Source organism: Balaenoptera acutorostrata, chromosome 5 (genome assembly GCF_949987535.1).
Source record: "Balaenoptera acutorostrata chromosome 5, mBalAcu1.1, whole genome shotgun sequence".
In the NCBI taxonomy this organism is placed as follows: domain Eukaryota; kingdom Metazoa; phylum Chordata; class Mammalia; order Artiodactyla; family Balaenopteridae; genus Balaenoptera; species Balaenoptera acutorostrata.
This window is the reverse complement of record NC_080068.1, coordinates 139,979,866-140,001,504: the sequence shown is the minus strand read 5'-3', so window position 1 is coordinate 140,001,504 and position 21,639 is coordinate 139,979,866. Positions and strand designations below refer to the sequence as shown.

At 50.1% G+C, this 21,639-nt stretch overlaps 1 protein-coding gene across 2 annotated transcripts in view; it reads right to left on the bottom strand.

Moving 5' to 3' along the window:
• The window catches only part of TBC1D14 (TBC1 domain family member 14), a 104,252-nt gene continuing 82,613 nt past the window's right edge, over positions 1-21,639 (bottom strand). The window contains exons 10-14 of one of the 2 annotated variants that reach the window (XM_057546663.1): positions 20,843-20,971; positions 18,209-18,318; positions 6,345-6,603; positions 2,646-2,719; positions 1-1,183 (exon numbers count right to left, since the gene is read on the bottom strand). In XM_057546663.1, the coding sequence (XP_057402646.1) occupies positions 2,654-2,719; positions 6,345-6,603; positions 18,209-18,318; positions 20,843-20,971 (564 nt within the window). In that variant the 3' untranslated portion in view covers positions 1-1,183; positions 2,646-2,653. Of the gene's footprint in view, positions 2,720-6,344; positions 6,604-18,208; positions 18,319-20,842; positions 20,972-21,639 lie in introns of both variants that reach the window. The other variant, XM_057546662.1, reaches the window with a different exon arrangement.

Sequence of the window (21,639 nt, the reverse complement as noted above, 5' to 3'; positions counted from 1 at the left end):
TAACAATTTTACATGACTTTTATTTAATAAAACCACATATTTACAATTGAAAAAGTCCTAGTTTGATACACTTTACTAAATAAAATTAAAGGTTAACTGTACAAGCAATTAAAACATGATATGTAGCAAGTGTTATCAGGGGTTTTCTATCAGCAAACTATTTAAAATAGTCAAAAACTGAGCAGTTAAAAAGTACCCTTTAAAGTGAACGTTTTTCCAGATGGGATTTCAGTGACTGGTGGGGACACAGCATCCGACTCTGAAGTGCCAGCTGCACAGAGGTCCCAAACCTGAAGCCTCACATCCTGAAAATCAATGGCACGGGAAGTGCAGAGGGCAGGGTTCCAGGGGCTGCACTGCAATTTCTGCTTCCAGTTTTCCTAAACGAGAATGTGAAGCAGAGAAGCACAGCCCTGTGCTGTCCGGCAGCCCTCTGCGGAAAGGGGCGAAGTGACCCTAGACTGGGCCTTAGAACTTCCCGGCCTCTGAAGTGGACGCATCAAACCAGCAAGAGCTCGTGTGGTCCCTGGACAGGTCAGGAAAACCTCCTTTGAACTAAAGATTTGGAAGTATTCCAGATTGGCCTGGAATCCTGTTTAAAAATGTAATGCATATATGGTGCTATCCAAAGAGATTTATGTCAAACTGTCTGACAATAATGTTGAGGGCTGGGGTCTGACTACACATGAAGTTGCACAAACGCATTCTCAATAACTTGCCCATGCCCCTTGCTGCATCGCTTTCTGTCACCACTTAAGGAACATCTTTATGTACAGTAAGAAAATATATACATCTTTCAAGAACAGAAAGCCCATGTCATGGAATAAAACCAAGTATATCCGTGAGGAACGGCATGACCGGGCTCGCGGCCTGTTTCCCAGGCCGGGTTCAGCCTGGGTTACACTCAGCCGCATGAAGTCAGGGAACGGCTGTGTCTGGAAGGCTGCCAAGAGCTGGGTGAAGACAGAACACCTCCAGGAGGTCAGGCAAGTCAGCGTTTAAAGGCTGAGGCAGACAGTGTACCAAGACGCTCTGCAACCTCCCTGGAGAGTTCAGCCAGGAACACAAGGGAAAAAATGACACACGGAACACAGCTGGGACGGAGGGCATGAGGATGGCCACTGGCTCGGCACCTTGCTTTGTCCCTGAAGTGTCATCGGCAGATATGGCAGATATAGAAAACCTATAAAAATAATGCCGTAGTTAGGCTTTACCCCAACCCGTATCTCCCTGCCGCGCGCTATGCCCTCAGAGCCGAGGGCGCTCCCGACATCAGGAACCAGGTCAGCTAGGGGCACTCCCTGGGGGTGGGACAGATGGCTGAGAAGGGCTGCAGGGCAGCGGGTGCCCTTGAACCTGGCCTACTGAGCGCGCCAGAGACCAACATGCCAACGCATTAGCATGGAACCGGTTTCCATGGAGACTGGCCTGTCCTTTGGACTTTTCTGTGCCAAAACTGTTCACGTCTTTGAATTTGGATAACCAAAGTCCTCAATACAAAGTTCTCCAAATTAGTCAAGGAAAAGCTAGAACAAAAAAGTTGCTAACGAACTTGGGGAAAACCAGCTATGCGGGGGAAAGGCTGCCGGCACGGATACTGAGAATCCTGACAAGACGTATGGGCTGCTGGATGCGTGCTGCTAGCTCCTCAGTCCTTACAACCGTCCGTCCGTAAGTCAAGTGCGTGAGGCGGGATCACCACACGCAGGACTGCGCCTGCCGTTTAGGGGACAAGGGCAGTGCACTGGCAGAGCAAGGGAGCAGCCCCCGACCCCGCCGTGCTGCGCCGGCCTCCACGGGAACCAGGAGGGTGCAAGAGGGCGCAGGTCTGAGCACCCTCTTGCCTCCCCTCTGGCTCAGAGGCCGCCGCCGTCCGTTTCCCACCAGCGTTAAGCCCGTCTCAACTGCCGCGGCATCTCTGTGCGCGGCTCCTCCTGCTCGAACTCGCCGCCACCGCTGGAGAAACGTGGGCGCAGCCTCTGGGACAGCAGGGCTCCCACTGGAACCTAAGCATGCACTGTCAGCCCTCCTGCTGGAACTTTGTCAAGGCAACGTGGTAGAAGGTCAACCTGAAGGTCAGATCGTGTCCCGGGGAGCCCACGCGCACTCGTCAGCGGCTGTCCTGTGAGAACCCATTTTCCTGTAATGTTATCTTTGGTAGCTGGGCTTTAAAAACATGACCTGCGGCCCTGGAAAGATTATCTCGGTAACTAAATCAGCAATCCCTTTCTGACGAAAATATGTAAATATGAGCCAATAACATCTCTGAGGTCTCCCAAATAACATTTCTCATGCACCCTGGCTATGAAAAATTGTAATGTACTTTCCAGTAGTTGACATAAAAGCATTACAATTTAATTAACTTTTGCTGAAATGAGGGGAGGGGATTAGCCACTGCCCTATTTTTAAACCATGCAGAATATGCAGTGGTTGGCCATGGCCATCATTCCACTGAGCTTCTTAAGGCTTAGCCTTGGTTTAATTCTTTTAAAAGTTTTTTGTTTGTTTTGTTTTGTTTAAGGCCAACTCCAGCATTAGGAATCAAACATGAAAATAGCCCCTGTTCTTCGGAGCTGCCAGTGTGTCCGCCTGAAACAACACAGGTGCCCCTTGGAGATATGCTTCAGTGCCGAGCGCAAGTCCACCTGCCGCCTCAGTGTCTGAGAGATGGGCTTCCTTTCTCCATTTCCCGGCTGTCCTTCTGCAAGGCGGTCAGTACCTGGGAATCACAGGAAGACATCGGTGGGTGATCTGCAATACACACTGAGCACAGGTCCAGACAGCCTCCTGTCACCTGCCACTTCTGCCTCCCCACCTGCCACTTCTGTGGTCCGTCTTCCACGCCTGCATCCAGACCCACCCTTCAGCACGGAGAGCCAACCACGCCGTCGCCGGGCTAACGTCTACAACCACTTCCCACCAGCCAGCAGGTACCAGTGTCAAGGCAGGGCTACAGGGCTCTGCTCCTTCCACAGTCTGGCTCCAGCCCCCGCAGGCCCCACTCTAGAATGGCAACGCCCTCCGGGGCCTCCACACGCAGCTGCCCCCGCTGCCCTGCCCCTCTCTCTCCACCAGCAAACGATGCATCCTTCTAAGGCCTCAGAGACATCAGCTCCTCGCACGCCTTCCTGAGAGTTCCCAAGGCAACTTAGCTCCTCCATCTTGGTGCTCCGCTCTTAGTTAACACCTTTGTTTTTAAAAACATTACATTCCACTCTGATTGCTTAATAACAGCTGTGACGTAACAATAGGCCCCATTTATCGTATGCCCACTCTAGCCAAGCAGGGCGCTCACCAGGCACCTCCAGCGTAGCAGCTGTTTAATCCACACAACACTGTAAGTCACCTGAACAAGAGACACTCATACAAGTGACCTGCTAAAAGCCAAACAGCGCATATGGACGCAAACCCAGATCTGTCTGACTTCAAAACCACAGGACTCTCTGTAGCACCTGTGCTGAACTACCTGGGCCAGGCGCTATGCCACTTTAATTGAATTACAAAGTACAAGGGGTAAAGCAGAAACATTTTATGTGCGTTTCAGATAAATTGCACAGAAGGGCCAAGGGTAGAGAAAAGTCCCCCTCTCTACCTCTAAGCAAATGACACTTTCAACCAAACACAAACATTGAACTGTTTTGTAACGCTCACCAGGATCTTAACCTTAAGCACAGTATTTAAGAGAAACGTGCATAAACCACAATTCCCATGGGCCCTGGAACTAAATAAACTCACTGATGCCTACCATCAGGCCAACTCCTATTACTGTCCCACTACTAGAGAGTGTCCTACTATTTAATAACCTTTGACCTGGTTTTATTAACCAATAATTTTCACCTAAAATGCAAGGAGCAAAATGACAGATCTGGATTCAGTCCTCCTCTCTTTGCGTGTCTCTGTGGGTATGCGGGTGAGGGTGGGGATAGAGGGAAGGACCAGTGAAATACTGGGATGGCCAAAAAGTTCGTTCAGGTTTTTCCGTAATCTTACAGAAAAATACTAATACTAATTAAGGATTTCAAGATGTAGCCCCATACTTTCATTCTGCGTTGCCCATTTATTTCTTAATCAGAGAAAGGCTCTTCTTCCCTCTCGCCAGATCCCTGATAATTATATAGCCAGTCCTGCTCACACATTGAGCTGAGTTGTTTTAACGGCTTTACTGAGATACAATTCACATACCACACAATTCACCCACTTAAAGTGCACAATTCAGTGGCTTTTAGTATCTTCGTAGATAGGTGCAACCCTCGCCACAGTCAATTTTAGAACGTTTTCATCACCCCGTCCTCCAGCTATCACAGCCCTGCCCCCCACCTCGCCCATTCCCTTGGCAACCACCAATCTACTTCCTGTCTCTGCAGATTTCCCTTCTGAGATTGCCTAAGAGTGGACCCACATAGCATGTGGTCTTTAGTGTCTGGCTTTTTCACTTAACATAATGTTTCGAAGGTGCATCCATGTTGTAGCATGAGTCAGTGCTTCATTCCTTCTTATAAGCTGAACGTATTTATTTCAGAAATGCAACTCATGTCACACTAAGCACAAAATAGTGCCCACCCCGCCCTGTAAAACCAGGGGAGCATTTCACAGTATCACCCAAGGGCCCACTACAGCAGCTGTGCTCCTTCCCCAAAGACGCAGACAGGAAGGAAGACCAGCAGCCAGAGAGCATCATGTAACGGGACATGGAAGTGAGGGAGGACCAGCCCGGGAGGCAGACCAAGGGCCCAGGTGAGAGGGGAGCCTCTCTCTGGTTAACAGATAAACAGGCACTGAATTGTACACTTTCAAAACGGTGAATTTTATGGTATGTAAATTAATAAAGCTGTTATAAAAATAAAGAGGCTGCTAACTGAGATCAAAGAGAGAGAGTCTCATCACCTATGAAGTAATCTGGCCAAACCTGAAAACTGACTGAGCCTTCAGATCTGTCAATTTACAGGAAATACAGAGTAGAAGGACCACGTTAAACACCACCACAAGGGACTTCCCTGGCGGTCCAGCGGTTAAGACTCTGCACTTTCACCGCGGGGGGCACGGGTTCAATCCCTGATCGAGGAACTAAGATCCCGCGTGCTGCGCTGCGTGGCAGGCATGAATGAATGAATGAATAAATTTTTAAAACACCACAGGGATAGAACCAGCAAAATCCAGATGGTGGGAACTGCTATTGGACAAATGACCTCGTTTCTTCAATGAATAAAGGGGGAAGGGAGAAGTGGAAAGGTGGGTAGCCTATACATTAAAAAAAAGACTTAAAAGACCTTTCAACCAACTGCAATGTGTAGACCTTATTTGGATCTTGATTTAAGCAAGCTATAAAGCTACTGCTGACATCTGAAAACAGAAATCAGAAACTGACTGGATATTTATTTGACAGGCACATGGGGGTTTGTTATTCTATTTTATTCTGTTTTTCAACGTACTTTAAATCTTCTACTGACAAGAAAGATTAATCAGGAACAAGCATTGTGTGGCACACTTGAGCAAGTACAAGCCTCCCCTAGGACCTGAGGCTCAGGCAAACTGAGCATGCGCAGGGTCAGGAACCAAGGTTTTATTTTTTCCCTTTCAGAATGATCAAGACTAGAACCAGACAACTCCAGCCAATCCCACGGGGGACGAAACCTAAGAGGGATGTCCAGAGGAGAAGCGAGGAACCTAGAAGCAGCAGGCCAGGGTGGACGCACTCCCGAGCTATCAGCTCAGCTGCTCCGCTAACAGCTGCTAGAGCCGGAGCAACATATCCCCACATCCAAGGAAGCCCTCCTCCCGCCCTCCCCACCCTCCTCCTCCTCCCACCCTCCCCCTCTCCCCCTCCCTCCTCCCACCCTCCCCCCTCCTCCTCCTCCTCCCGCCCTCCCCCTCTCCCCTCCCTCCCCCTCCTCCCCCCACCCTCCTCCGCCTCCGCAACTGCTGAGAACACACAGTTCACCTCTTTGGGCCTCCTTTGTTTATCAGTGATGTGGGGACAAGTTAGCTCCCTTTGTTTTCTGTCACTGACATTTAAAAAAGGGGGGAAGGCTTGTTTTACAAAATACTATCTAACACGCAGAGAGTACTGTGACGGCAAACCAGAAGTTCTGACCTCCCAGTGCCACTGCAGAATGGGTGGGAAGGCTTTTATTCTCCAGCCCCTTCTTCTGGCAGACCCAGAGAGGAAACGCCTGCCCAAGACCCCCCTGTGGCAGAGCCGAGCCTCAAGCCCAGGTCACCTCACTTCCAGCCCAAGAACTACTTCAGAGAGGGCTGTTTCCTCAAAGGGCACTCGCATAACTCACTTCCTGAATCAGACTACTGAGACATTGCTCTACGGAATAGAGAACAAAAGACCCGCTTACCTGAGCCCACTTCTTGTTTCGACTTTGCATCTGAACTGTAGCTATGGAAGCAAAAAGTTCCTCTGCAGGCAAGTCCTCGGGCAGCCGCGTTAGGAACTGGGCTATGTGAATGAAGTCCATCTTGGTCAGGATGTCCTCGAACAGCTTCAGGAGGCCCAGGGCCGTGCGGAACAGAAACTCCTCCCCGTCACGACAGAACACATCCCATACGCGACAGGCCAGATCCAGGGGCAAAGATTTGCTATATAAAGTAAAGATCCTGGAAAAAAAGTTTGAGTTTTTCACATTCTGGATGGCACAAAGAAAGAGCTCTGAATTCAGGTCGAATTCATTAAAATGCTCCCTGAGTTAGTCACTTTCATACTTACACTGTTGGGAGGGAGGAGAAGTCCTAGGCCTGCATTCACTCTGACGGTCACTTTAAACATTTTATAGAACAGCATTATCAGGGAGCTTCCCTGGTGGCGCAGGGGTTAAGACTCCGTGCTCCCAATGCAGGGGGCCTGGGTTCGACCCCTGGTCAGGGAACTAGATCCCACATGCATGCTGCAACTGAGGAGCCCCTGAGCCACAACTAAGGGGCCCCCCCTGCCGCAACTAAGACCTGGCGCAACCAAATAAATAAAAATTTTTCTTAAAAACCAGCTTTATCAGCTTTCACAGAGAATCTCAAACACTGTACAGTTTCTGAATTAGACATCAATTACTTCTACGTGCAACACATATTTACCATGCACCCACTATGTGCTTATTACTCTGAGGTAAGTGCTAGATAAAAGGTTAATAAGGCAGACAGAGCTTAGAGTCTGGTGGGGAGTAAAAACAGTAAATGGAAATGTATAATTCAGGGACTTCCCTGCTGGTACAGTGGTTAAGACTCCACGCCTCCACTGCAGGGGGGCACAGGTTCGACCCCTGGTCAGGGAACTAAGATCGTACATGCCACGCAGTGTGGCCACAAAAAATACACACACACACAATTCAGCATACACAAGTACCCGTTACTTCTGAAGAGTACCATACACTTTTCTCCCAGTAGGGGTCAGCAAAGGAACAGAGTAAATTTTTCCAAATAAATCTGACAGTGGATTACAAGAAACTGATCTTATATTTAGCAATGCAAACCATCAGATGAAAAACATAAGTGAAACACAGATATGTATTCCCTTAAAAAACTGTGATGATCACAATTCAAACTACCAAACAAATACAGTCTTAGGTGAGCAAACAGGTCTAACTAATCATCTCTACTCTGGACTTGGGCCTACGTCACAAAGCAAGGCGAGTCCAGGTCGAGACGCAGGCCAAGCTGATTCTCTGTGAATCCGCCCTCCCCGCAGCTGTGAGACGCAGCCCGGGTTCCATCTCCGGGTGCCTCCTGACCCCCACCCGCTCCGGGCCCCGCTCTGCCCCCGTGCTTTGCCCGCGAGCCGTTTGCTCCTGTCTTCCCCACGGACACGGCCCAAGAGCAGGGAGCCCGCCCGCTGCATCTCCATCCGCAGCATCCGGCGCAGCACCCGGCAATCTCTGCTGAGGAAGTGTGTCCACAAACTCCCAGTCCGCTTCAGGACGTCACCGGTGTTAGCGGTTCTCACTGCCTTCTTCCCAGCACTAGGCCTCATCACAAGTGGGGACGTTCTCTAGCCCTCCTGGAAAATCACTTTTCCACAGGTTTCAGTATTTCCTTAGTGCCCATGCTGACTCGAGACCCACAGGGCCCGTGAAGGCAGCTGAGCTCAGGTGCTGGACTCCTTGGTCAGGAGGTAATGTCACCAGGCCTTTAACAGCAGGACTCTCACTCTCCTACAACAGATCTTACCAGAAACATTACACCGGGACTTCGCTGGTGGTCCAGCAGTAAAGAATCGTCCTTATAATGCAGGGGACGCGGGTTTGATCCCTGGTCCGGGAACTAAGCTCCCACATGCTGCGGGTCAGCTAAGCCCGTGTGCGGCAACTACTGAGCTTGCGCGCCTCAACAAGAGCCCGCGTGCCGCAACTAAGACCCGACGGGGCCAAAAGTAATAAATATAGTAAATAAATAAATAAATAATAAATCTTTAAAAAAAAAAAGAAATGTCACCCCATGCTGGCAGTCCTGCTCACAGGTTTCACAGGCGCGGGCTTTCTGTCTGCCGTGAGCTCCAGGGTGCATTCTACTCTGCCTCTCTCCCCCTGGCAGGATGCTCTGCGAAGGAACATTCACACAGCATGCTGAGCCCCGATAACCTTCAGGGCTACCCCCATCAGTGCTTCACAAGGTTCAAGAAAGGCATAATAATTTAGATTTCAACTCAGATGATGGAAGAGGGAGGCAGATGGCAGAGAAAAATCACCCAGCTCCTGCCATCAGTAACAGAACCAGACCCTGAACCCATGCCCTGAATGTCCACAGTGGGCCACGTGCCCTCAGGCAACATGCTGAGGAGGACAACCTACCTTTAAAAGGCACAACAAACCTTCAGCCTGAGGGTCTTACTGTCTCAAAAAACAGAAAACCATCTCATTACTCAGTCTAGAAAACACAGTTCAAGGGACAGCCAAGATCTTTGTTTCGCCTCTCAGTCTGAACATTCTCAATTCTATCTAGAAGACATTTTATTTTTAAAAAATGAAAAAGAACTGACCTAATCCCCAGTACTACTTACCTGCCAATTCAGCAGTGGAAATCAAACCTCTACATCTTAAAAGCAGTCTTAAGCAAAAAAAGATGGGAAAATTGAGTGGCTATAGGCAAAGAGGGAGAAAAACAACAAAAGAAATTTCTCAAACATAATATTCTTGAGTTCAGATTTGTGTGTGGGTCTTCATAAACTACTTCAGATATATTTTGAACTTTATAAAATTAAGCCAACATACAAATGATGAAGAATGCCACATTCATCTGGGACACAGTAAGTTCTATACAAGTGTTATTATTACATTTTAAAAAAATGTATACCAAAAATGATATATATTAAACACATTAGAAGTACTGTCTATAGGGAATGGAATGGGGATGGGATAAAAAGGAATAACTACAGACAAACAAGAGGAGCCTTGCATGAGATAGTGACACTAGTTTACCATGAACTCAGAAGTATGATTAATTTAATCCTCTTCAATTTACATTTTTTAAAAAATTCACAAGAATTTACCAATCAAGCTGTTATCAACCATTTGCTTTACTGAGTTGGCAAATACAGATTATTTGCAGGTAGCATTTGTGGTAAGTCAACGGTTCAAAGTTCAAAAAACTCACCCTGAACTTAGGATGAACTTAAGATATAAAAACTGGACTTTCATGGTGGCACAGTGGTTAATCCGCCTGCCAGTGCAGGGGACACAGGTTCGAGCCCTGGTCCAGGAAGATCCCACATGCCGCGGAGCAACGAAGCCCGTGCGCCACAACTACTGAGACTGTGCTCTAGAGCCCGTGAGCCACAACTACTGAAGCCCACGCACCTAAAGCCCGTGCTCTGCAACAAGAGAAGCCACCACAATGAGAAGCCCACGCACCGCAACAAAGAGTAGCCCTTGCTCGCCACAACTAGAGAAAGCCCACACGCAGCAACGAAGACCCAACACAGCCAAATAAATAAATAAATAAGATATAAAAACTACAGCCAAGCCCAGCCCACCCCAAAAAGAAAAAAAAAAGGGAACGCCACCCTTAATGCTTGTGATGCCCATCTGCTCGATCCTGCCAACCATTCTAGGCATTCCCATTACTCCATGAGGTAACTTCTGAGATCTGAGCCCTGCTGATTCTCATCAGGTCAGTCCATTCATCATAAATATTTTTCAAAGCCTGCTCTATGCCAGTCCCTGTTCTTTGTGCTGAGGCTATACAGCATTGAACAAAACAGACAAGTTTCCCTGCCCTCAGGGGTGGAAAGGATATGCACAGAATGTCAGATGTTGATTTAAACAGAAGCAGGGGTGGGAGATTGGGACTGCCAGTTTGGGTGTGTAAACAGGACGGTCAAGGAGAGTGCATCACTGAAAAGTGACACTTCTATAAAGCCCCGAAGAGGAAGCGGCAAGGCAGGAGAAAGGGTCAGGGAAGTATCCAGACAGAGGAAGCGGTGAGTTCACGAGCTCTGAGGCAGGAGTAAACCCAGCACATGCAAAGAAGAGCAAGGAGGCCGCTGGGCTGAAGCCAAAAACAGCCAAGGGGAGAACACGAGGATGCCCGTGGGGACCAGGGGCCCAGCACACAGGACCTTACAGGCTGTTACAAGGCCTGCAGGTCTTATTCTATGAGTGGAGCATCTGACCAGGGGAGGGGCCTGTCCCCTGTGCTGGGAAGCGCCTGCAGGGGAACGCAGGCGTCACTGGGCGACCACTGAAACAATCAGGCAGGTCAGCACAGCACGGCAGCAGTGGAGGCGGCCTGAAGCACAGAGACTGTGGACAGACTCTGTGATGGACGTGTCTCACGGGAAATGCAATGGAGGGGTCTAAGATGCAATTCAAAGGATGGAGTTCTCGTTTAAGGAGATGTGGGATCGCTGGTTTGGACAGGAAGGTCAGGAGTTGAGTTTGAGGCATGTTAAGTTGGTAAGCCAGACATCCAAGCGGATAGATGAATTCATCTGGAGTTCAGAGGGCTCTGGGCTGGCGACAGTTTGTGTATAGATGGTATCAGATAAAGGAAGTATTCTAGAATCAGAGAGTGAAGAATGTCAAATGCTGCTGAAAAGTCAAATAAGACTGAGAACTGATCACCACGCACATACTTCATGCAGAAAAGTATGAACTGTGCCACACATTGTACCATTTACTATTTTTTAGGTACTGAAATGGAATTCTTAAGGCCTTGAAGGTTACTGTATCTTAAATAAAATGTGCCTTTCAAAGAAAAACATTTAAAAATTTTCCCCTGGCAAATGTCTACTCACCTACAGCTCAGCCTAGATGACCCTCTCTGGGAAGGCCGTTTCCTGGCCCCTGGGCTAGGCTGGGTGTCTCCCGTTAGATGTTCACACTGCACCTCATACATCCCTTTCATAACATTCATCGAATGGGGATGGACCTCCCACCCCAGCCACCTTCCGTGCTCTGAGCCTCACAGGCTCTGGCAGGCCTCCCAGCAGTCAGCTGCCGGCCCCCCTGGGATCCAGCCCGGGCCACCTCCTGCTCGACACCAAGAGTCCAGGGTCACTGCCTCCCGGTCTCCTGCTCTGGACGGCCAGCCCCTGAGCAGGGAGGTTGTTCTCCTCCCCACTCCCCTTCAAGCAGGGCCGCTCGGATGTGGTCCTCAGGCTCCCTCCCTCTCCTCCCATCTCCCCTTTCACTGGAAAACCATTCATTACCAGCAGCTTTCAAATGGTTGACTGTATTCTAAACCACATTTAGACTCAAAGCCAGCTGTGAATAGGACACTGAAACAATGCCCTCCTGGTTTCCTCTCAGAAGAGTGGTTAATCAGACTCCATTCGTGCGGGTGAAGAGCCACTCAGCTCCCGTGGGGCTGAGGTGAGCCGCACCAGCCCACAGCCCACAGCCCAGGAACACAGGGCTGCTGTGTGCACAGGGCCCGCCCTGCCTGCAGTCCTGCAAGGTGTACTCTGGGCTTCATCCTGCTCCAGCCAGGATGCGTGTGGAAGAAACAGGGGCGGACGGTGAAAGCCCCACGGGCCTTCCCGGGACTGCTGGTGTTCTTCTCCCATGGAGGAAGAGAGAATTCGAGGATTTTTTCCCCCCCAAGACATGTTTGCTTTTCTCCCCTGGACCACTGCATATTACTGCACTGTATATCAAAGATGATAGTTTCAGGTACCGATTCAACTAATGCAAAAAAAGGTCTTTTCATATTGCTAAACTGATGAAGTGGCTATAGGCTCATAAAAGACAACAAACACAAATGGTGTGTATCTATATCCCCCTTAATGTAAGAGGAACAGTTTCTGCCCTGTCAAGCCTTCACAGTTTCCAGAAAACATTCTTATCTGGCGAAGCCTAATCTAACTGCTTGCCTGCAAACAGGGGGCACAGTCAGGGAAGGGAGACGGGGAGGGAGTCCACCACTTCCCAAGCCGGGCATGGAGGCGAAGCTCCTTCTCAGAAACCAGTGGTGGGAGAACGGACACCCACCCTGGTCTGCTCCTCACAGGCCCTGGCTGCGAGTAAAACAGAGCCGCCAGGAAGCACACACTTCCCGGGGCTGGGCGCTGCTTTATAAGCTCCTACCTGGATTACCCAGGTTATTCCTTGAGGAAGTACAACAATCATCTCCGTTTTACAGGGGAAGAAACCACAAATAAAGGGAGGCTGTAGGAACACAGACTTAGCCTGAGGTAAAAGAGCAAAGGTCACCTAGCAGTCTCCCTCATGGAGAAGCCACCATCAGAGACAGGGACCTTCAGGGCCTGACATCACCGATTTCCAGCTGTGCCCAAGTTTTCCCACCCTGACCAGTTCCTAAGGATGAGCCTTTGTCCCCAGAGCTGGCTTAGGAAGTGGCCCTGAACCCCACTCCCAACCCCACCATGGTGCTCCCAGCGCTCTAGAAACTCAGACAAGCAGGGAAGACGCTGCTAGATAACTACCTAGCCTCCTTAGATTTTGTGAGGATTAAATAAAACAACATTAAACACCCAACGCAGAGCTGCATTCCTTAAAAAATTGAAGGCAGTTGTATGTGTGTCGGTTCAAACTTAATTAATAAGCCCAACCCCTGCCCCAATCCTGGAAGCCATCAGCCGGATCCACCTCTGAGCCCCCAGAGCACCCTCCAACTTGAGCCCAAAGGTGTTCTCACCTTAGGTGCCAGCACCGAGCAGTAGGTAAACAATGTGACCCCTGCATTAGCACCTAGGCTCCATCCCAGCCTGTGGTGCGCTGGTGACCACAGGCTGTGCGGGCCCTTCCTGCGAGCAGCTTTCCCACCTGCGGGCTTGGAACCCCCCTCCAGCCCTCCACATGCGCTGAGGAGGCCCCCGCGTGGGCCAGATGCTGCTCCGGATGCCGGGAGCTCAGCGAGACAACCCCACCCTGGAGGAGTTCTCAGGCAGACCCGGAGGTTAGAAGCTAATGGTGAGGGGCTTCCCTGGTGGCGCAGTGGTTGGGAATCCGCCTGCCAATGCAGGGGACACGGGTTCAAGCCCTGGTCCGGGAAGATCCCACATGCCGCGGAGCAACGAAGCCCGTGCACCACAACTACTGAGCCTGCGCTCTAGAGCCCGCGAGCCACAACTACTGAGCCCGTGCGCTACAACTACTGAAGCCCGCGCGCCTAGAGCCCGTGCTCCGCAACAAGAGAAGCCACCGCAATGAGAAGCCCACGCACCACAACAAAGAGTAGCCCCCGCTCACCGCAACTAGAGAAAGCCCGCGTGCAACAACGAAGACCCAACGCAGACAAAAATAAAATGAATAAATTAATTTAAAAATAAAATAAATAAAAGCTAATGGTGAAATGTATGCAAGATGCGATGGAAACTAAAATCTTCCGACAGTAATTTCACCTTGAACCTGCCTTTAAGGTAGAGACTGAGTGTAATGACAGGATCTCCAAGTATCACCAAACGTCATTCAAGAAACATTAATCAGGATAGAGAAAGTTCTGCTTGACTCTTTTACTAATTCAGGATTATATATTACAAAGCCTACTCACGCCTCCGAATAATTCTGCCGTTTGACAGCAGTGGGAAATGTTTTGGTAAGTTAAATGACCACATGTCAGTCCTCTGCCTGAACACTCAAAACTCTGTAGGAAGATGAGCACAGCAGGCGAGACCCTGTTGTGACTCTCCCGTCTCCGTGTGAGCAAAGAAGAGCGACAAGCACACTAAATAAGACCCCTTGCCAGGAAGGCGGCATCGGCAAGTGAATCTAAGTCTCAGCTGTGAAGTCTCTGTAACACTGGGTAGACAGCAGCCCCTAGTTCACGTGGGGAGGCTAGCACCCGAGTGAGCCTCGGGCTGGACTCCATGGATTTTAAACCCAGGAAGGGCCCCTCAGGAACAGATGCGTTCTTGGCTCCAGGACTCTGAGCCCAGCACGGGGCCAGGCACTAGGGACACAGAGGGGACTGACAAAGCTCAGTCTGTCACCGGAGCAGCAAGAAACCAACGATGCTCTCAGTGGGTCGGGTCGGTGCCGTGATGGACGGAAGAATCAACTGCTGGGGTGGAGGGGAGAGAAAAGAGGATTCTGGAAGAATAACCCTCAAACTGGGCAAGACAACGTCCTATAAAGTTACAATGTTATAATCCAGGGGGTGGAGAAACTGTCCTGGGAGTGAAGAAGGACAATTCCTAGATGGCCTCTGGTGGGCAGACGGCGGGGCAGGAAAGGAGATTTTGTCATCTAATCTGAGCACCTACACAGCTCACCCAGGGACACTCGGCGGCCGAACCACAGGGGCTCCACAGCCCTCCGACATGGACACGGAGAGTCAGCTACCGGCACCCCCTGCAGACCACACACACAGTGCAGCTCCACCAGGCGTGTGCAACTCAGGCCCTGATGTCAGGGGTGTAGACGTGGCTTTGGGGAGAGATGTGATGTAGCAGAAGAAGCAAAAGCTCTGGAGAGAGACTGATCTGGACCGCGCACTACGGGGGTGACACTGGGTAGGGGCCTTAGTGGCTTCCTCTGTGCTAAGACGGACCTGCTCCAGATGCTGTGAAGGTGAAACAAAGCAATGAATGTCTCTGAAATGCCAGCTTCTAGGGCAGGTCCTGAGCAACACCTGCTCTTTCCCTGGGCCTCCTTCCCATTGCCCATCCTGTTTCTGACCTGAGCTTTTACCAAGAGTCTGAATCACTGCAGACCATCTATAAATGTGGACTGCAAGGAATAAATCACGAATGCATTCAACTTAAATAGTTACTAAAGGCCTGCGCTAGGACTGCAGATACAGGCAATGTTCTACTTGGTCCTAATTCTAGAAAGCAGTCAAGCACTTCACCAAGAATAAGCCAACACCAGCAGAGGCCTAGGCATCAAAGCACAGCGGGCAGCATTCACGAGGCATCAGGCACCAACTACATCACATCACAAAGGTCTCGGGAGAGGAATCCTTGGAGCTCCCTTTCATTCAGACACCCAGTGCTCTGCTCCACGTTCAGTGCCCACGTGTCTGACGCACACCGTACACTCTCTCATCAGAGTGCTGATGCGTCTTTGGAGCCTGAGCTCTGGGACCCGCCTCGTGGGTTATGCTGCCTTATCACTAAATCCCTTACGAGAGGACTCTGTGGGGAAGCGCACAGGCTCTGGAGCAGGCGGCTTGTGCCTGAACACCAGCAGTGCCATCCAGCTAGCCATATGACCTTGGGCAGGTCACTCTGCCTCTCCGGGCCTCAATTTCCTCACGTGTAAAACACAGGGTTACAATTCACTCCAAGGGCTTGTTCTAAGGGTTAAATGAGGTCATGTGAGAAGCACTGGAGTCAATCAATGCGAGTCCCCTTGGCCTCTGCCCCCACTGGATTACAGCCATCTTCGGCCTAGAACGAAAACAGATAAGCACTCTCCAGGACAGCGCTCTTCACACTGCCCGTCGTGACCATCACTGATCTCTTGCACTGTGACATCATTAGAGTGGATCAGCACCAGCTCTTTTTCTGAACAAACAAAATAGGAAATTTCAGAGCGCTCTGCACATAGTAAAGGCTAGGTACTGTTTCATAAAACCTGTCTCAGTCATATATATATATATATATATTACATTGCTGCACACATGGCCACACACCAGGTCACAACATAAAATTTATTTCCTTTTGCAAGTCAGGGTGAAAAAAGTTTGAAAGACACTATTCCAGGACAGTGTTTTCCAAACCTCCCTTTACCCTGGAATCCTAAGAATCTAACTGGGGGCCTAAAACAGATAAGGTAGAAGCTGAAGACTCTGGTCCCATGTGATCCTCTCCTAACACCCTCCCCGAGGGGTCATGGGCCCCAGGCCTGGGAATCTGTGAGGCCAGGGTTCATAGTCAAATTACAGCACAGGTGCACCAACAGGGGTGCAGAGGCACAGCCTATGCAAAACCTGACTGTTCATGGTGTAGAGAAATCATTTGTTGGTTAAACTAAGGTGGCCTTTTAGGCAGGCCCCAAACACTCCCACCCGGCATAGCCAGAAAGGTGAGCCCAGCACCCCAGCAGTGGCCACTTCATGGCCTGATGTCTGTACTATTCTGTAGTGACGCCAGCACTTGTGGCCTCAGATATGAGCTCTGACCTCCAAACCCTTGTTCCCAGCAAGAATTCAGCAGAGTCAGAACAGTCTCAGGGTTTAGAACAGAAGCAATGAAACGCCAAGAGTCCCAAAGGCTCATTCCCATGGGTGCAGACAAATCAGCTTTATTTAAGGGACTGAGCCTTGTTTCAGATGACATTCGGACTTTACCTTCTAGAAGTAAGCCTTTTGTCTCCTGAAAAATGTGAGCCAAAAAAAAAAAAAAAAGTCAAACCAGCTACACGTTCCCAGCAGTTTTAGATTCACTGCGCAAATTAGTGCTGGAGCCCAAACGGTCCTTTCAGTCGAAGTACATCTTTCCTTCTGCACGGCAGGGTGGGGGGATGTAGGGTGATGACCTTACCAGGCCCTGAAAGGCTAACCATCTGGGTAGACAGATGAGGAAACAGGCTCAGAGAGGCTCCATGGCCCTCGCTCAGGCCACAGATAAGCAACGAGAGAGGCCGGGGTCGGCGGGACTGCAGGATTCTGGAGCTGACACTCCTCCTGCAGTGGGGGCCTGAGGACACTGCCCCCTCTGTTCCCCCGGCTACCGCCAGCCTTCTCAACTGGCCCTCTGCGGGTGACATCCCAGCCTTTCCCCAGGCCACCAAATCCACTGTGTGGGAAGACTTGCCGGTCTAACCGCTCCACCCCGGAACTCTCTGGAAGCCTGTAAGTATACTCCGATGTCCGACAGGCTCCCTAAAGCTGCCGTGTCGCCGCATCCGGCCCCTCCGGGCTCTGATCTCAGCTGGTGGCACCAGCAGCCCCACGGGTCGCGTGGCCACAGCGCTTGCCCTGGGACCACAGCCTGCCCTCGCCAGCGTCTCTCCCTCACCACTCTCCACCCACTTCTGCAGCCTCGCTCAGGCCCTGCTCTTTCTCCCTTCGTCTGTCTCCGCCTCCAGGCTCCCCCGCCTCCCCTAACCTAAAACTCACTTCCGACAGAACGCACCTCCATCCTCACCCCAAGCAAAGGCCTTCAACCGCTCCCTCTGGCCCCGGTAATCCTGCCCGAGCTCCTCAGCTTGGCATCCAAGATGCACCAGACTCGGCCTCCTGAGCTCTCGCCTGCCACTCTCTGCCCTGTGCTTTAGGCTCCCACATCACCACACCAACTGCTGCAGCCCTGATGATGCTGCAGCACCGCATGCTCACCTCACGTCTTGGCTCAAACTCCTGTGTTACCTTGTGTACCCTGACCCCTCGGCCTGTCTCCAGGGCTCGGTCCCTGCCCTGTCCTAGAGACAGCATTCATCCCATGCTGCGCAGCCACGCTGTGCACGGACAGCCTCTCCCCCTAGACAGACGCTCCGGACAGGCAAGCGCCTGCCTGTCTCCGATCCCAGCGGAGAGCCCGCACAGACCTGGTGCTTAGTGACGTCTCGCAGAAGGAATGGGTAAACGGCACCTTGGAAACTGAGAGTCCAAGACACCCTTCTCCCCTGGAGGGAGTTCAGGAGGACCAGTCAGAGTCACAGGCAGTGCTCAAGACAGCAACAGAGCTGAGCAGGTGACCAGCAACACAGGGCTGAGGACACAGGGCGTATCACGCTCAGGGCGGCTGGGGAGACTGTAAGGCAGGACACGGGGCTCAGCTGAGCCCTGAGAGAAGCTGGCAGTGAGGAATGAAAAATGGGGGCACGGAGATGAGAAAACACTCTGAAAACACATAAAAATGCAGACTTACCAATCAATTAGGTAGATGTCTGGAGTTAAGTTGTTTTTCTTGAAATGAGCAAATAATTTCGGCAAATTTTCTTCAAAGAATACCTCAAATGCAGCAAAATAAGTCAACATCTAGGGAGATAATGTGAAATACACTAATAAACTCATTATCAGCACAAGTTTCCAATCTACCCAAAAAAGTCAATATACTTACACCTTTAGAATCTAACAATCATCTTCGTATGTAAACTCTCACACACCTTCATCGGCAACCCGAAACTAGGCACTACACAGGCAATTTCTAAATAAGCCCGCTCTCTAACCTCATATAACGTTACCGACTATACCTTCTTATCTCTTGCCTTGGTCGATAACTGAAACCCAGAGCAGTTACGCAGCTTGCCTAATGAGGTCACATCACCAGCGGGTGGCAAGGCAGGGCCCTGAACCCATGCCTGTCCCGCAGGCTAGGCTGACTCCTGATGGGCTCAGTCTTTTCGAAGAACCAGGAATGAATTAACTGTCGAAAATGATCTCAAAAAACACACCTGCCTCCCTGCCGACCCGCAGCATTTCCAGAGGGCATATAATGCTGATACTGAGGCAGGGCAACAGCGCTCTGGCTCAAAAGTGCAGCTCTTTTGAGGCACTGAGGGAGAAAATGCTGAAGGGAAAGGAAGCGGCCACAGCCTGTTTTATGAGCACGTGCTTTTCAACTTCTTACAGGGTTTGCAGGGAAACGAAATGCACAGAGCAGCGGTGCGGTGCTGAAACAGAAAGAACAGCTACAAGTGGGTGGGAGCCATACGAATCTGAGAGGCTGGATGCACGTGGGCAGATGGCAACTCCCGGATGTTGTTTGCACATCTTAACGAAGGCGTGTACAGTAAACCGGGGGTTCCCAACTGGGGGGAATCTGCCTCCCGGAGGACATTTGGCTGTGCCTCGGGACATTTCTGGTTGCTCCATCTAGAGCAGGGGTGCTACTGCATCTGGTGGGTAGAGGCCAAGGATTCTGCTAAACAGCCTCCGATGCACAGGACAGCTCCCACCACGGCTATCCGGCCCCAAACGTCCACAGCGCTGCTGCAGAGAAACCCTGCTGGAAATGCAGGTCCCACTCAACGTTATGATTCTATGATTTTTCCTTAATAATACAAGCTAAAATGTTTAAGTACAGTTTTTATCATGTGTTTCCAAAGAGGAAGCTGGGGTCTCATCTTCAAAATGAGAAGGTATTTAGATGTAAATCATTTTATTATATATAAAGAGTTTTTTCCTGACTATGAAAGTAGTATCTGTAAAATGCTCACTATGGAAAACTTATGAAGTACAGAAGTGAATAAGATCATCCATAAACACTGTTACTATTGTGGTATATTTCCTTTATCGTTAAATATGGTAGCTATTATGGAATACGTTCTGTGTTTTACATGCTTTGAAAAAATTAGCATTTTATCTTAAATATTTCTCGAAGACAATTCTTTGCAATCAGTACTGCGCTGGATATATTTCCAGATTTTAAGGAGCCATTCTGCATTCCCTTAAATCCCCATTTTAAAATGTTTTCATTTTCACAATGAAAAATAATTTTAAATTTTATTGAATAATTACAAACAACCGTGTAATAACCACCTTTGTGCAAAGTGCCTTGCCCACACTTGAACTTTCTTAGAACCGATTCTTACGAGCAGAATTATATACCAACGCCGTTTACTGCTACTGACATCTAACACCAAACTGTCTTCTAGAAGGACTCTGCCGATTTACATTTCCCTTCACAGCCAGCATTCAGCAGCAGCTTTAAAACACTTAAAAAAAAAAAAAAATGTATGTACGCCTGAGCAAGAAATACTCAGGAGTCCTTAAGGTATTAAGGAGAAAAACTGCCTAGCTGATCTAAACTGTTAGATCGCTTTGGTCCTAAAGTACTGACGATAAACTAATTATCAGTGAACTATCAACAAATGATCAGCAAATCAAGACAACGTTAACTAAAAAGCTGATGATCTGTTGAACGGGTGGACTCCTCGTCTGGGCTACGGGAAGCAGAAGGGGTTCCGAGGCCGGCTGGTCGCGGACCAGCTATGTGCCTCGAAGGAACCCCGTCACTCCCGAGCCTCGCTTCCTCACCGCGCCAGGAGCAGGTGGGGCCCCCCCAGGGCAAGGACTGCCAACCCCTTCCTGAACACGCCGCTGCCCATGGAGACGCTGGTCTCGACCCCACCGCCCCTCCTGCGTACCAGCCCACCGCGTGAAGCAGAGCCCTGCGTGGCAGCGGGCAGCCACGGGGCCCCACTGTGCGACGGGCTATTTGACAGACCCTAACGTGGGGCCTGCGCCTGAGCTTCTGCTTGGACACAAAGTGTGTATGTTTGTGCAGGAGTCTCCCTCCTCCCTCACTTGAAGAATGTATTTTCAGAAATACTTTCTGAAAGAAGGTACTAAGAAATTCATCCGTATGGCTATTGACCACATGTTTTTAAAAGTCCAACACAATGCCCCAAATGAGCCGCCATGTTACCTAGGGCGACTTATTCTAAGCATCTTAGTGGAGGGAGAATGCATTCTCTTTCCCGCCGAAGAGAATGATTAGGCGACGCTTGCTGTGTGAGGACACAGCACCCAGGGCACAACACACACAGGGGATACTTACAAGGCCGTGGTCCACTCGGAAAAACGCCATTTGACAGGGTTTATTCAAAAGATTAGAAAAAGCAATGAAGGCATCTGCAGTATCTAAGTTCAAGATCAACACGGCCGCTATGAAGGACATGCCCTGAACCTGAGAGGGGAAGAGAAAGGGGCGTTAAACGAACGGCAGCCACCACGGTCAGAGCAGCTCTTCCATCTTATTGAAAGAGGAACCCAAGCACCCTCACGCTGGAAGGTCCCACACTGCGCCCACCCATCGCCACCCACCAGAGGCTGGACCGACAGCCTCACGGATCCCGACCTGCCCTGACTCGGAACCAGCGCCCTGGCGCACCAGCCGCCTGTGTGCGCTCCTTCAGTCCCACCCCTAACACGTGGGAAACCATAACCCCCCCTCACCCCGCATCTGACACGCTGCCCTGCAGAATGTACAGCTTCCTGGTGCCGCAGAAATGTACGTCTGAGCGAACACGTCACTCTATCTAAAGCCATGCGTGCACACGTCTGCTAAGCCACAGCAACGTCAGCAGCATAGTTTTAGAAACTGTTACTGCTGAAAGCTTTTCTGATTTAACGCTGAGAAAAAAAATCACATGCAAAAAATGAAAATCAAACCCCGTTAAAACGTAGTCAATGCCACAGAGCGGCCACGTCAGCTCCATTTCTCTACGAGGAAACTGAGGCAGGTCATTTACCGTGAGACTTTCCATACCCAACAAAAAATGGCATTCAACCCGACATCCGCAGCTACGGTGCGCCGGGCAATATTGTGACTTCCTCTCTAGAGGAGAACATTAT